This window comes from Aspergillus aculeatinus, assembly GCF_003184765.1.
Source record: "Aspergillus aculeatinus CBS 121060 unplaced genomic scaffold BO66scaffold_56, whole genome shotgun sequence".
NCBI classification, from domain to species: Eukaryota; Fungi; Ascomycota; class Eurotiomycetes; order Eurotiales; family Aspergillaceae; genus Aspergillus; species Aspergillus aculeatinus.
In genome coordinates, this window is record NW_020291525.1 from 64,690 (window position 1) to 79,191 (window position 14,502).

The window sequence follows — 14,502 nt, forward strand, 5'->3', positions numbered from 1 at the left end:
TTCACTGGAGACGCAAAAAGAACTAGAACCGTCAGACTTCTGCAGAGCGGAGACGGTTTTTGACACGTCTTTCAACTTTATATCAAGATGAAGTACATAATGCATTGAATGGAAACTATAGTGCTGATTTGGAGACACAAAGTCCGCTCAAGCTCCGGATGCACTTGCGGCGGCATGGAGATAATTTTGCTCGGTCAATGGCAAGAGAGGGCCACGCCAGAGATTTTCGTACGATCTAGGATGACAACGATCAGGAATTCGGCAGATCGGCCGTTGACTCAGAAGATATATACGATTGGATACAACGTTTCTACCTTGAGTCGCGCGGTTCAGAATTCCCTGGTACTGTAAACCCAATTGTGCTTCAAAAAATGTTTCACCAACAGTCCAGCCCGTGAGGGAACATTGAGACGGCCTATCTCAATAAAAAAGCCTCTTCAGTGTACTCTATCAACGAGATCATGTTCACGAAGATCATCCCTGACAAAGATATTAGAGACAAGGTGGTAGGAATCTCATCTCGCCCTGGAGAAGAAACATATCGTCAGGCCCGGGATCAGCTGGTGACGATATTGATTGATGGGCGAGGAGGGATTCTTCAGACCGTAAACCACTATTTCGCCGACAATCTATCCTCGACCTGCCAGGAAAGGGGGTTTCAGTCGAGTTGGTGAGTATCCACTCTTTTGCACTAGTGTGGTGTGTTTTATTGGGGTGGCTGGGTCATACTGTCGGCCCTCTATGGTGCGATTGGTGAGCGATCCACAGTACCAGGAGCTGGCTCAGTGCGCCGGGCCTGAGCTGGCTGATGCGCTCACTGAGCCTGATCAGCATTGCCTGGGCCCGATTAGGAAATCTCACCATCTACCCTCCGAATGTCAATCTTTTGCAGGTACGAAAATCCAATCGCTGGAAACTGATCGTACTGGAGTTTCTATGGGCGCGACAGAGGTATGGAAGTGTGACTGCGAATGGAAGAAAGCAGGGGCCGAGCAAAACCAATTGATTTGCATCGTTTTCTCTACCAGACGTGATGGTATGCATGACGTGTTGTTTAGAAACCTAAACCGGATCGAGGGCAGGAGGGTATTCATCGCATCCAGCGGGGTGCGGTGTATTTTTGGGCACGAAACATACGGACCCTTACATACAGACATCAGATTTTCCAACACAGATGATGACAACGCCTGTTATCAATCTTATCAACCCGCTTCCCGCCCGAGAACCAAGAAGACCAAGCTGCCAAAAAAAGGATCTGGTTGTGTTGACCTGCATGGCCAAGACGTCGCTTCTCAGCAGATGCTGGCCCGCCGTTCTTCCATGGTCCCTGAACAAGATGGATGGCAGCCTAGAAACTCGATGTGAGACATCTTATCCATCTCGGCAATCTCAAATCAGGTAAACCAATCTGACTTGCAGCAACAGGGGCCCGAATTGATCAAACGGTGGTAGGCTAGTTAGTGGGAAGCGGAAATCGCAGATCCAAGCAACAGCAGCTCGACCTCGCGAGTTGAACCTTCGCACCGCAATCATCTCACGATGGATTTTACTATCCTTCAAGCAGCGTGGGGTTATGATGAAGCAAGAAGTAGTGGGTGAATCTCTACCTACCGGAAAACCAGCATCATCATCGCCACAGAGGCGGCGCTTTCTGCGGCAATTATTCGGAATCAGGGCACACGGCACTGAACAACGGGGGGAAAAAAAAGGGTCCAACATATGGGGAGCCAAGCGCACGGAGCCCGCGGACCACGAGAGTCTCCGCTCTGGAAATTTAGGCCACCACGTTTCTGTAGGCTTGATTCTAGTCATGGAGAAGTAGGGAATTATTTGATGATGTGCTACCTTCTAGATAGACCTCGAAACTGATCAGAAAGGACTTGTTCTTTTATTCGATTTTCTGCATCGATGAAATCCGCGTGGCATTGTTGCCAAGGACTCCCTCCAAGAAATCGCGGGCTTGGCTCCTCGCTTTTGCTGCGAGGGCCAAGGGTCCGGTCACGACCTCGGTTACGAGTCTTCGTTTCTTGGCTCACCCACCGAGTGCAGCCACTCGAGAGTGGTTCGATGTGCTCCGGAGGATACCCGCTTGCGGATTGATTAGATCCTTGGCTGTTCTTGGCGGGCGAGGGGAGGGGAGCAGTGCTCGTCTCAGCTCTTGGTGGAGGAGGCACCGAACCAGGCTTCGGGTCGGTGAGGTTTGATGATATACAGGACCACGCTGTAATTGCAGACTTTCTTGGACTTGCTGCATAGGTTGCATTCTTCTGCTATAGGCAGAGAGGTATCTGAACAAGTGAGGAAGAAGACACAATGAACTGGACAGGTAATAGAGTTTTCTTTCACGGCACGAGCAACCAACGAGGAATTACCCCCCTCCACACCTTCCAGCGAAATCGCACGAAATGTCACCGAACCACCTAACCCTAGCGTGGCGATGGTATCTTATCAGATGCAGCATCCTGGGTTCCACCTCGGACCAGGCCCGCCACTTGGAGGTGTCGCCAAGGGCAAACCAAGACATTGGGAGGGGAATCGCTCACCCGGTTGATTGAGAATACGCAGGCGTGACACAGACAAGGCTTGGCCGTGCAAGGGCTTCTTAAAAATGTCTCACGCCCGCAGCCCAAAGGATCGATTGGCAGATCGACAAAAGTTTTTTCTTTCTTCGCTTTCTCTCCCACCGCCTCCCCTGCCTGTCGGACACGGTTCGATTGCTCAGTCACCATGGCCCTGGACAACAAGAGCCATGCCCCTCAAGTCGATGAGGATCCTCTTCCCATCGAGCGCGAGGCCTCCCCGGATCCGTCACTTCAGAACCAGGATCAACAGGATGGTGTTCGCGTTGCGGAGGCGGTCACCGCTGTCTGGTCCAAGAAGGCTCTCTACTTCTCCTATGGATGGTGAGTGCAGGTTAGCCTGTGTGTCTGGAAAGACTTGGGGCCTGAGACAGACTAACTAAAGGGCCATAGCATGTGGATGCTCTACTTTGTCAGTGGGCTGAACAACAATCTTACCGCCAACCTGTCGGCCTACATCACCAGTGACTTCTCGGCGCATTCACTGTTGACGGTCATCAGCATCGTCACCAGTGTCATGGGTGCTGCGTGCTTGCTGCCGATCGCCAAGGTGCTGAACCTGTGGGATCGAACGGTCGGTCTGGGTATCATGGTTCTCATCGCGATGATGGGGTTGATCATGATGGCGGGCTGCAACAACATCGCAACCTACTGTGCTGCGCAGGTGGGTGACCCCAAGGCGAAAATTCTTCTTATCGTGTACAAGCATTGACAAACTGACACTGCCTCTCCTAGGCCTTCTACACGGTCGGCTTCACGGGCGTGATCTTCTGCGTGGACGTCCTCACCTCCGACACCTCGTCCCTGCGCAATCGTGGCATTGCGTTCGGCTTCACCTCCTCGCCGTACATTATCACCGCATTTGCCGGCGCACCTCTCTCGAACCAATTCCACGAGACGAACTGGCGCTGGGCGTATGGAACCGTCTGCATTTTGTTGCCCGTCGTTGCGCTTCCGTTGATCTTGACCTGGGAGATGGCCAAGCGCAAGGCTGACAAGGAGGGTCGGTTGCAATACAAGCCCCGCAGCACGCGCACCTGGTGGCAAAGCATCTGGTTCTACATTGTGGAGTTCGATGGTGTGTATCCCCAATCCCCAACCCCTTCCACCACCCAAGTCACATGGCCCCCATGATGCATCTAACACCGAGGTTTCCCTTCTAGTTGGCGGCATCATCCTCATGATCGGCGGCCTGATCCTCTTCCTGACCTCGTTCAACATCGCGGGCAACACGGAGGACGAATGGAAATCCCCTAAGATCATCGCCATGATGGTGGTGGGCTTCTGCGTGCTGCTGCTGTTCGTGGTGTACGAGCGCTGGGGGGCGCCCAAGCCGTTCATCCCGTATCACCTGCTGACCAACCGGACGGTGATCGGGGCGTGCCTGCTGAGCACGACCTACCAGATCTCGTACTACTGCTGGGCGAGCTACTACACCTCGTTCCTGCAGGTGGTGTACAACACGAGCCTGACGCAGGCGGGGTACATCAGCTCGATCTTCGACCTGATGGACCCGATCTGGCTGATCGGGTGCGGGTACCTGATCCGGGTGACCGGCCGGTTCAAGTGGCTGCTGCTGTGGGCGGTGCCGCTGTACCTGCTGGCCAGCGGGCTGATGATCTACTTCCGCACCCCCGGCCACTCCGTCGGCTACATGTGCATGTGCCAGATCTTCCTGGCCGTCGGCGGCGGCACCCTGATCCTCATCGAGCAGGTCGCCGTCCTGGCCGCCTCCTCCCACGAGGAGTACGCCGCCATGCTGGCCCTGCTCAGCACCTTCGGCAATGTCGGCGGCGCCGTCGGCAGCAGCGTCTCCGGCGCCATCTGGACCAACACCCTGCCCCAGAAGCTGCGCCAGTATCTCCCCGCCGATACCCTCGACCAGTGGGAGGAGATCTACGAGTCGCTGGATGTTCAGCTCAGCTTCCCGGTCGGGTCGGAGACCCGCATCGCCATCCAGAATGCCTACGCCTCCAGTCAGCGCAATATGATGATCGCCGGTACGGCGTTGATGGGTCTGTCTATTGCCTGGGTGCTGATGATCAAGAACATCAAGATCAAGGAGAACAAGGATGTCTCCAAGGTGCTATTCTAGAGTAGGCGTGTGAGGTGGGAGCTGGTGCTGCTGTGTAGGTCGTGGGGAGGTGTAACCCCGGTCGCTGAGACTTTCTCATAATTATATGTAAACTTTGGGAGCGACGATCTGGCATCGATGCCAAGTCGCTCCAATCTGTTCTAATATTTTTATAAATCTAATAAGCTTCCTCACTTTCAACAGAATTTAGACATTCGATATCGTATCCAGGAACGCTTCAGTGCGGCAGTATGTGTTCCCGCGCTTGATCCTCTCAGCGGCAATGCATAATAACGGTGGGATGCACGTAGAGACTCGTGCCCCATGAGGTGTCTACTATGCTATGGCTCTCCATGTGAACTGACTGTATTTTCTACTCGGCTCCCTGGGGCTAAATCCATACTTCTAGTAGATGGCAAGTGATTCGAAGCATGTCCACGGGCATGACTACTGATCTACTGCAGAAGAGCTTCATGTTTCCTAGTACTATGCTAGTCGATGGATAAGAGAGTGTAGCTACAGCCACACCAATCGATTCCTGCATAAGATGACGCGACTAAAGTTATCTGTTCCCCATCCCGAGAGACACAGCCTGGCCACGAAGCGGAAGTCAAGACCATTCAAACCAGAAGCACGACCCGTCCAGAGCAGGAGAACACGACCGCACGAGAGGCGCTCGACGTTACAAGAACCCGGATTCCCACCTCTCCATGGTTTGGTTCTCCTCTATTGCTGGGCACAGCCAGTGCCGCCGCCGCCGGGGTTGTCGACAATCTCCTCGGGCCCGTCCTCTTCCTTCCACGGACAGTGAATCTCGTCCAGCGGCCACAGCCGCTGGTAGAGCGCCCTGGCAGCGATCCACTCCTGATCATCATCCCAATAGCCATCAGAACTATGCGAGAAGGCCGCCACGTTGAATCATCAGCATGTGCCTCTCAATGCTCGAAGAAAATCGAGGAACGAGGGGAAAGCAACAGAATCGATTCAAGGAATCAGAAAAGAGCCAGCTACGCACCTGACATCCACCGCCTGAGGCGCCAGCATCGCAGCCCGAAGCAGCACACACGCCACCACCTTGTCAAAGGGCTTGCGGGCGGTCTTCACGAAGTTGAAAGACCCGTCTTCCTTGACGCCGATCACCAGCGGCTCGTGCCCGTTCTTGCCCACCCCGTTGAGGTCGATCCCCTCGTCCACGGACACGATCGGGGGCGTGCTCATCTCGTACCCGTTGGGGTGGTACTCAGGAGGCCCGGTTAGCGGAACGCCCGCGGCGGCGATGATGGTCTGCGTGTCGGCGATCAGGCGCGGCCAGATCGCCGCCCAGCCTTCGCTGCCGGAGTTCACGTGGAAGTAGTGGGTGTAGCTTCGGGTGCGAGAGCGTTAGTCACTGGGCTGGGATCTGGGGATGATGGGGAGATTGGTGAGCTCGCACTTACCCCATGTTGTGTGTGGTTTCGTGTCGAGGTACGGTAGGTAGGTTCTTATGACAGTTGTGGTGGTGAGGATTCAAGACTGGAGTTGGAGACGGAGAGGCAGAGAGAGTGTAAGGTGGGAAGATGAGAAAAGTAGAAAGATGAGAGAGTGACAAGGTGGAAGGAAGAGGGATGGTAATGGATTATAGCAGATTGAGCAAGTGTGTGTTACTCCAAGTGAATGGAAGTATAGTTAGTACTGTACTGTACTGTACATGTACAATGCCTCCTTGCGCCGTGCGTGGTTTGCTGCCTGTCCCCGCAGCGGCTGCCTGGCACATTTCAACCACTGACTTCATATGGCGCAGTGAATGATCCAAAAGTTTACTGCTAAGGAAAACAGTACTTTTATCATCATACCTGTGGGCGTCATTCCTAGGGAAATCGAAGCTTGGTTTTTTGAATCTTCGAAAATCCCTATCAACCGTTAGATTTTGAGAGTAGTTTCTCCCCTAGTGAATTTTGAATATCTATACCAACGCCTTTCCCCAATTCTAAGGTCCGCACAGTCAAAGCCTGCCCCTATTGTGCATTCGATGGGAAAGATTCGCAAAAGCCGCAGGAATAGTCGAGATAGCCACTGATTCCCATCCTCATCCCCATCCACATCCAGTATGTTGCTGAGATCCTCTGCTCCACTCATTATCAAAAAGAAACTGCCGCGCTGAGCTTCCGGTCCACAGACTCAATCTCGCTATATCTCAACCCCAAGGCACGTCATACTCGTAGCCTACCACGGTCGTAGATTGCTCTCGCCCCAGGACAATCTGGTCACCTAGCACAGGTCTCGGTCTCGAGATGATTCCTGAAAGGGCGCATGCGTGTTGTTGCAGATAACATTGCAGCGTTGAGATGGAGGTGCTGGTGGCCAGGGCTGTGTAGTTCGTGCCACAGGTGCCGCTGGGGATTCCCTTCTGGAGAAAGGTCGAGTAGTAAGATCCGGTAGCAGGAACTGACATTGTCGATGTAGGCGTTCCAGAAACAGTAGCGGGTGTCGCAGCTTCGAGAACGATGGTAATGAGGGGGTGGGGTTGGGAAGAACCATATGTGGTGGCCCTTGGACCCTTTGAAAGCTTGACTATCATTTATAGAGGGGAAAGCGTCACTTGGGTAGTTTAGTATTAGTCACTCCGAAGACGAGTCTCGCTCATGAGTGGTGGAGATTTGGGACAGGTGTGGATTGCATCAGATCAAGCCCTTTGTTTAGAAGCTTTGCTAGCCTTAGCAAAGCTTGTTGGCTCCATTGGCGAGCTCATGACAGGTTATGACAGCCGATCGACAATCGTGGTCCTGGACTACTCTAGGATGGGACATAAGATCACCTGCTGCTTGAGATCCCAATGTCTCCACGCGGCTTCTGGCACGAAAAGACGGGTAAAAAGACCGATCTATGTGGTCCTTGAGATTCGATGATTTAGAATGATGGCAGAGCCCCCAGCCTGGAGGGTCATTACCCTGCCTAGGTAGCGCAAACCTAGATCGACTTGGGAGATTGCAACTTGACTCGGAAGAACTGTGGGAAGCTCACCTACCGGTGGCTTGATTGGTGATCGTTCTTTGTCGACTCGTTCTTAACTCCGAGCCGCGGTTCCGTTCCCCGGCGTCAGCCTTATTTCTTACTCCCGGATGTACCCATAGCCTGGGTAGTATACTGAGTACAGAGTAGACGGTAGGTCCTTGAATAAATGCATCATTCGGCCATCGAGAGGGATGCATACACCGTGGCCTGTCAATTCGATGACTTCTGCATAGTAACCTCTACTACTCATATAGCCGATCATGTAGTCGGACATGGGCTAATACCGCCTCAATCGCCAAAATGACTTCGCAAGACGAGCCTAGCATGTCTCCTCTTTATGGTATGGTCGGCCGTGTATGTATGACCAAACTTGCTCAGTCCATCTGTAGATAAAACCCAGATTTGCAAAGGTAAATCCATGAGTAGCAATTAACCCCGAGGTGGGACGGGGCGGGCCTCGGGCCTCGGCAAGCTCCGAGCTCGGGGGGTTTCTCGGCTGGCCCCGACTTCACCACCATTCTCAAACAGATAGGAAAGAGACTAGGGAGTCTCAAAGATCGACATTAAAATGTCTTGCTGGTTTAGCTTGTCGCAATGTAGAGGGAAATAAAGGCTATCTTGTCTTCTCGCGTGGGGGCAGCAAGGGTGGCAAGACCCCATGCTCGATCTCTTCCTGCTGTTGCAATCTCAAAGTAAACTATCGCAACACGGGCTTTGGACCTCGCAAATACTACATATCAAGCTTGGGACACGGGTCGCATTTCTCTGGAGACTACTCCTCACAAACAGGGATCTGGTATTTATCTTGCGGAGTTGGTCTATATATACAAAGTAGTGAAGACGACTTGTCTGACGCAGTCAGAGCAAGGGCTCGAAAATTAAAATTAGAGAAGAGCAGCCAAAAGACCAGCGCCAACCATGGAAATCGCAGATCCATAGGAAAGACTGTTCGCGCCACCAGTGTAGACAGCACCAGAGCTGGAGGCAACAGCCGAGCCACTGACCAAGGTGCTCTTGCTGGAAGTGGTGGTGGAAGTGGCGTTGCAAGTGGAGTTCGAGCTGGTAATACTGGTGTAGTCGCCGGTCTTGTCGGAGTAGGTGTAGCTGCATGCCGGGCTGTAGTTGGTGATGTTCACCGACTCGAGGTACATGATGAAGGGACCAGCGGTATAGTCAGTCTCGCCACCCGCCCATTCTGCAAAACACGTTAGCAAAACAACATCGATAATCATCAAGTGCTGCAGTTGGCTTACCGATGGTTCCAGCGCTGTTGCTTGGGTCGCCACCAGCCCAAATTCCGATCTTGACAACCATGGGGGTCTGCGGGAAGTTCGTGCCATCCACAGCGTCGGCGTATTCGAGGGTGCGGACCACAGTTCCGTCAAGGATCCACTCGATTCTTTCCGCAGTCCAGTCAACGGCATAGGTGTGGTACTCCTCAACGGGATCAGTCAAATCCACGTTGGTGTACCGGTCGTAGCTTGTGGTGTTGCCTTTACCGAAGTAGTCAGTCTGGACGTAAGTGTCGAAGGTTGAGATTTGTTCCTGGGATAGTGGTCAGCGTCTGACTGTTTTACTTGTTGGGAGCCCAAACTTACCCAGTCAATCTCGTCAAGGTCATCGGACTCCATCACAAGAGTGCTGATAATACCGGTACCGTTGGCACAGCGGAACTTGGCTTCCACTCTTCCGAAGAAGATGTAGAAATCAGTCTGGATAGTGGGAGCATCTCCCTCCTCCTTGATCTCGAATTTGGCACCCAAGGAGGTGCTGTTGACCGTGCCATCAGTCGTGGTCCACTTGTTAAACGCGGAAGATCCGACGGTGAAATCAGTGCTGAAAGACCACTGGTCGAGACCAGTATCGGCGGGACAGGTCTCTGTTGTGACGATCAGTTAGCGATAGGCTCAGACTCGAGTTCTCCGCATTAACATACTGTTCAAAGGGTTGCAGTCGGTGTAAGTCTGAGCTGCGCACAAGGGCACTCCGGCGGCGAGGGCAGCGGCGGCCCACTGCATGTAGGACTTCATGGTTGTATTGGCTGTGTGTAACGAATGTGAGATGGTAAACGAATGAGAAGTTTTCGAAACGAACGAGAAGAGTTTCGTCAGAGATATAGAGAGCGAACGTCCGATGGCTGGAGCGAGAACAGGGAAGTGCCGGAGGTTTATGGGCAAGCGCAACCAAGGCGCAGGTGGGCTGTTAGGGGGCTGGCGCAGCGTGCGAAGGCAACAGCGAATATGTCGTCCTTGGGACTAAGTTCGTCTCTGATCAAAAGCGCCTCCACCGGGTGAAATGAAGGACGTATGCATATTAGGTGTCCAAGCTCTCATTGGCGGGGTGAGTGGAACTGTTGGCCGACGACGACAGCCTTTGCTATGTAATTGTTCGCGGGCCATGGGGCCATGAACTGGTGCAAAAGCTTGACTGGACGATGACTGGGCGGCTTGCGTGCTCGAAAGCATGCATGTTGCAGAGCGGAAAGTCGACGTCTCCTTGAATACTTTTCCGCTGGCAAGAGGCGCTCGGCTCAAAGAGGGAAAGTGCCGTCGTGGACAGTGGAAACGCGGTGGATCTTCCCTCGATATACTACTCGGTACATGAGTTCGTTTGACGCTGAAAGCCACAGAGCCTACGTTTGAACATGCATCCTCCCCAGATTCCTACCCAATGAACTGATCAAGCCACCCCGAGATGGTTGCTCATCGTTCCCTACCCACAGGATCTACAGCTAAGCCCATCGCAAGTTGACAGCCCTCAGCCGCCGCCCCATGAATGTCTGAAACTGTGATGTTGCGAACTCCACCCCCATTCATTGCCGGTCATTGTCAGTCAGGGGACAATATTAACAACCGATATAGTAGCATGCTCTTGCAATAGGGGTAGCGAGAGCTGAAACACGCTTTGAAGGCTTAGGACTGTGGGAGATTGTAAAGAAAGACTCGAACTCCACCGTCTCCTGGGCCGGGTGTCTTACGTAGACAACCTCCCCGCTAGTCCGTTTTCGCTTTGCACGTGATCGAAGCCTTACGTATCACGACCACGCCAGAGACTCCGTTGGTTCATGCTTAAATATAGACTCTCCGACCTTGGAACTGGGGTATCTTGCGAGGCCTCTTGGCCGGCTTTAAAGGCATCTACGATTGGGTCACACTCCCGTAAGCCAGAGGACATATTGTCACGTGACTTTACATACAGCAAAGCAGTGAGCCCGCAAGGCCGAAAGACAGCAAGGCAACAAGGCATCCAGTTTCTAATCTAAATGCTAACCGCCCGACACCTGCAAGACCCAAAATACCCCAACAAATGAATTCCACAAATACCATCCAGTCAATACTGTACTCACCCATTCACGGTACTGAGCATTTTTACACTCCAATGCAAGACTCCCAAGCTGTTTATTTGACTCCCAACTTGACAGGCTCGAGATGGCGTCTAAATGCTTCCTCCAACGAGATCAGTGGTTCGCTTGCAATCTAGTCATGATACAACATTAGAATTACATCATTCTTCACCAGACTCTGTCAGGGTATTACCTCGCGAGCCTCCTCAAGTGTGTTGTTATGGAAGTAGCCATACTCCTCAATGTACTGGAAGACCTGGCACAGGTCTTCCTGAAAGAACTCAGGTAGTCCCCTTGAGGCAAGTGCAGCCTTGAACGTCTCCTTGGGCAGGGTCTGGAAGACTACAGACCTGCCCAGGTTGTTCAAGGTCTCCACTATCTCTCTGACGGTGTAGTATCTTTCCGCGACATCCAACTGTTTGCCAATTGTCTCTTTCGGGCGAAGCAGAATACCCTTCACGAACTTGCCGACATCGGCTGCTGCGTCAACCACAGGCAGCACGGTGTTGATGTTGGCAGGCTCCGGCAAGCACAGGCTGAAAGTTGGGGGTTCAGTGGATAGAGGAGCGAGGAAGAAGTCTATAATGAAGGGCGCATAAGCTCCAATGTTGATGATTGTGTGAGGGATCGCTAGAGACCGAATGTGGTCGTTAACAACGGCTTTGCCATCCCAGTGAACTGCGCCGGTGAGTTTACTGTCGGTAACTATTTCAAGTAGCAAGACAATTAATCGAGTGCGACTGTTGGATTGATTCACTACTCAAGAAGAGGTATGAGGCGACTTACTCTGCGAAATATGCGGCAGACTTGACCAGATCAGGTGCTTAATGTCCAGCTCCTGTTTTGATTAGTTCGAGTTCTCGGATACCAGAGGCTGACCCTACCTTTGCAACATCAGCCACAAGCTTCCCCTGCCTTGTCTCTGCAGCAAAATCAAAGCCTTCCATGTTGGTGACTAGGTAGACCGCATAGGCGCCCTGAAGTGCGGCATAGACTTCTTCCTTTTCGTTGAGGCTTGCCTGATCTTTGTGGTTAGAGCCATGGTAATGTATCGGCAGATGTGTATGCTTACCTTGACAACCTCTGCACCCTGTTGAGCGAGGGCCAACGCAGCTGGCTTGGAAGGGTCCCTGGTGATAGCTCTCACCTTGAACTGCCGAGAGGTATCAGGGTCGCTGAGAATGGCTCTCAAGACTGAGCCACCTTGGGCTCCGGTGGCTCCAAAAACCACCAAGACCTTTCTGTTATCAGATGACATGTTAAGGATTTGTGTATGCTAGGTGGGAAAGGTGACTCGGAATGATAGATTGATTGTTCTCTTGAAGCAATCGAGCAGTTATGAGACGGTTTTTATATCTCCATGGACCGTCGATTGAGGGGTTGTCAGATTCATTCTCCATAGATTTGAATATCTTCACACTCGCAGTACAGAGCGCTGATTGGCTAATTCGCAATACCTTCCAAATAGAGCTAGCGCCACTGCTGCCCGCAGGTGCCGAGTCTCGTTACTCTCGGAGTAGGATTCCTTGTCATCATGAGAACCTTACCTCACATCATCATCCGTATTTGTAATGATTTGCAATCTGTTCTTCGAGTTGCAAAGGCAATATAATCATCACTTGCGCTGACGTGTTGGGGGGACATTCCACGGTACTGGCCTCATATGGGACAATGGTTCGCCACGGACGGCTGTCAACAGGCTGCCAAACTTGCAGGAAGCGGAAGATTAAAGTAAGCCCATCTTGCCTCTCTGCGATCTACAAGTCTCATGAAGTAAATCTTGTGCAGTGTGATAAGCTGCGTCCAGCCTGTACACAATGTGCTCGATCTGGCTGGCAGTGCCCGCAGGACGCCGACTCCATTCATCGAATGTTTATATATTGTGACCTGCAGAGAACAGCGACAAACAAAGGCACTTCATTGCACACAACCACATCAAGGATTTCATCTTCCAATGCGAAGCAAAAAATCTCTACCGTACCTCAGAGGAAGTACCTCGATCTGGAATCAAGTATTCCGATGGAGGTGGTGCAGCCTCTACATTACCGTGCAACCGAATACTACCTAGCAAACCATGTCTTGCGACCGACCGGAGCGATCCGGGGCTATAATGAATACTTTTATACGTTCAGCGCGGAGGTGCTGCGAGACCCGATGGTTGCCACCAGTCTGAGTGCAGTCGGGCTCGCGGCCTACTCTCACAAGTATCAGTATCCCGAAATCTTGAGCGAAGCAAGGTGTGAATATGTCCGATCCTTGCGATTCATTAATTCAGCACTCTCGTCATCACAAGCAAACGCGGCAACTGATGCGATCGTCATTTCGATACTGCTTCTCATCTCTTACGAGTCTCATACCGCTGAGACCAGGCGAACTATCCCAAACCGCTATGCGCATGTGAAAGGCGCAGCGACGCTATTGTGTCTGCGAGGAGACGAGTCTATCTCGTCTTGTCCGAGACGGCAGTTATTTCATCACCTGTTCGCATGTATCTCGGTACATTGCATTATCCTATCGGTTCCAATACCGGGTGATTTAGTCCTCCTACATGAAAAGGCCTTGAAACATGTTGATACTACGAACAATCCTGCATGGCGGTTGTCGGAGATGATCATCCAGGTGACCGAGTTTCGTGCTGACATACGATCGGGAAGGATACAAGAACCACAGAGCATAATCATCGCCGCGCAAGCACTTGACAGTGAGCTGACTTCATTAGCGGACACCTTTCCGTCCTCTTGGCAATTTGAGAATTTTGATCTGCTAGAGAGGTCAGAGTTGGTCTTTGGGGACAGCTTCCATGTCTACCCAGACCTATGGATCGCTTACAACTGGAATAACCTTCGAGCATGCCGGATGATTCTGCTTGATGAGATTCGCCAACAATTCGAGAAAAGTACGGTATCTGCACAGCCCTGCATGATGGCTGATCCGATACAGCATCAGCAAACCTTGAAGAAGCTGTACCAACTGAGCTCGGACATATGCGCAACAGCCCCACAGCACTGTGGCTATCACTTGGAGTTGCTTAATGGCAGCGGCTCAAACGGGATCTCAAACCCATTCAAGCGTCTTAGGCATGATGATCCAAGTATTCCAGGAGATGCCGGTGCACACCTTCTTTTTTGGCCCTTCATAAATGCCGGGCAGCTTACTCCATCTCAACACCAACGAAACTGGATCGCTGGTCGCATTCCTTCCGTGGGTCAGCAGGGAGCTCTGATTGCCGATATTTTGAAGTTGGGACAGCGACTGTTCTGATGTGGTGGAAGAGGCTACATAAAGGACTTTGAATTTGAGTAGACTGAAGAGTGAAAATTGCATGCAATTCAGCTCAAACAACACCCTAGACAAAATGTCATAAGAGAAAGTGGACAATGACTTGATTTTGTCGTAGGTAGCAGAGCAAAGACACCACCTACATCAATTCAGCATGTTAGCTCAGGGGAAGAGCGCCGGGCTCATAACCCGGAGGACCCTGGATCGAAACCAGGACATGCTAACTCGAGCATTTC

General features: G+C 52.1%; 5 protein-coding genes and 1 non-coding gene across 6 annotated transcripts; 3 read left to right on the forward strand and 3 right to left on the reverse strand.

Annotated features, from left to right (window-relative positions):
- The first annotated feature begins 2,677 nt into the window (after nucleotides 1–2,677).
- mirD (putative MFS siderophore iron transporter) lies at nucleotides 2,678–4,756 on the forward strand. Its single transcript, XM_025646010.1, has 4 exons — nucleotides 2,678–2,903; nucleotides 2,973–3,243; nucleotides 3,315–3,657; nucleotides 3,743–4,756. The coding sequence occupies exons 1-4, from the start codon at nucleotides 2,728–2,730 to the stop codon at nucleotides 4,672–4,674; spliced, it is 1,722 nt and encodes a 573-aa protein (XP_025499703.1). The 5' UTR covers nucleotides 2,678–2,727; the 3' UTR covers nucleotides 4,675–4,756.
- Nucleotides 4,757–5,194: 438 nt separating this feature from the next.
- Nucleotides 5,195–6,277, reverse strand: BO66DRAFT_382458 (uncharacterized protein). Its single transcript, XM_025646011.1, has 3 exons — nucleotides 6,090–6,277; nucleotides 5,669–6,016; nucleotides 5,195–5,545 (listed from the first exon to the last, which is right to left on the reverse strand). Exons 1-3 carry the CDS (start codon nucleotides 6,092–6,094, stop codon nucleotides 5,380–5,382), a joined length of 519 nt encoding a protein of 172 aa, XP_025499704.1. The 5' UTR covers nucleotides 6,095–6,277; the 3' UTR covers nucleotides 5,195–5,379.
- A 2,251-nt stretch (nucleotides 6,278–8,528) lies between these two features.
- On the reverse strand, nucleotides 8,529–9,674 carry BO66DRAFT_405124 (glycoside hydrolase family 16 protein; the record flags this gene model as incomplete). The annotated part of the gene is made up of 4 exons (XM_025648962.1): nucleotides 8,529–8,839; nucleotides 8,898–9,189; nucleotides 9,243–9,523; nucleotides 9,581–9,674. The coding sequence occupies 4 exons, from the start codon at nucleotides 9,672–9,674 to the stop codon at nucleotides 8,529–8,531; spliced, it is 978 nt and encodes a 325-aa protein (XP_025499705.1).
- A 1,272-nt stretch (nucleotides 9,675–10,946) lies between these two features.
- Nucleotides 10,947–12,276, reverse strand: BO66DRAFT_395029 (NmrA/HSCARG family protein). Its single transcript, XM_025648130.1, has 5 exons — nucleotides 12,060–12,276; nucleotides 11,872–12,006; nucleotides 11,774–11,825; nucleotides 11,181–11,692; nucleotides 10,947–11,120 (listed from the first exon to the last, which is right to left on the reverse strand). Exons 1-5 carry the CDS (start codon nucleotides 12,243–12,245, stop codon nucleotides 11,043–11,045), a joined length of 963 nt encoding a protein of 320 aa, XP_025499706.1. The 5' UTR covers nucleotides 12,246–12,276; the 3' UTR covers nucleotides 10,947–11,042.
- A 281-nt stretch (nucleotides 12,277–12,557) lies between these two features.
- Nucleotides 12,558–14,363, forward strand: BO66DRAFT_474639 (Zn(II)2Cys6 transcription factor domain-containing protein). Its single transcript, XM_025653157.1, has 2 exons — nucleotides 12,558–12,718; nucleotides 12,776–14,363. The coding sequence occupies exons 1-2, from the start codon at nucleotides 12,659–12,661 to the stop codon at nucleotides 14,246–14,248; spliced, it is 1,533 nt and encodes a 510-aa protein (XP_025499707.1). The 5' UTR covers nucleotides 12,558–12,658; the 3' UTR covers nucleotides 14,249–14,363.
- Nucleotides 14,364–14,417: 54 nt separating this feature from the next.
- BO66DRAFT_t274 lies at nucleotides 14,418–14,489 on the forward strand. Its single transcript has one exon. It is a non-coding gene; the product is annotated as a tRNA-Met (tRNA).
- Nucleotides 14,490–14,502: the final 13 nt, after the last annotated feature.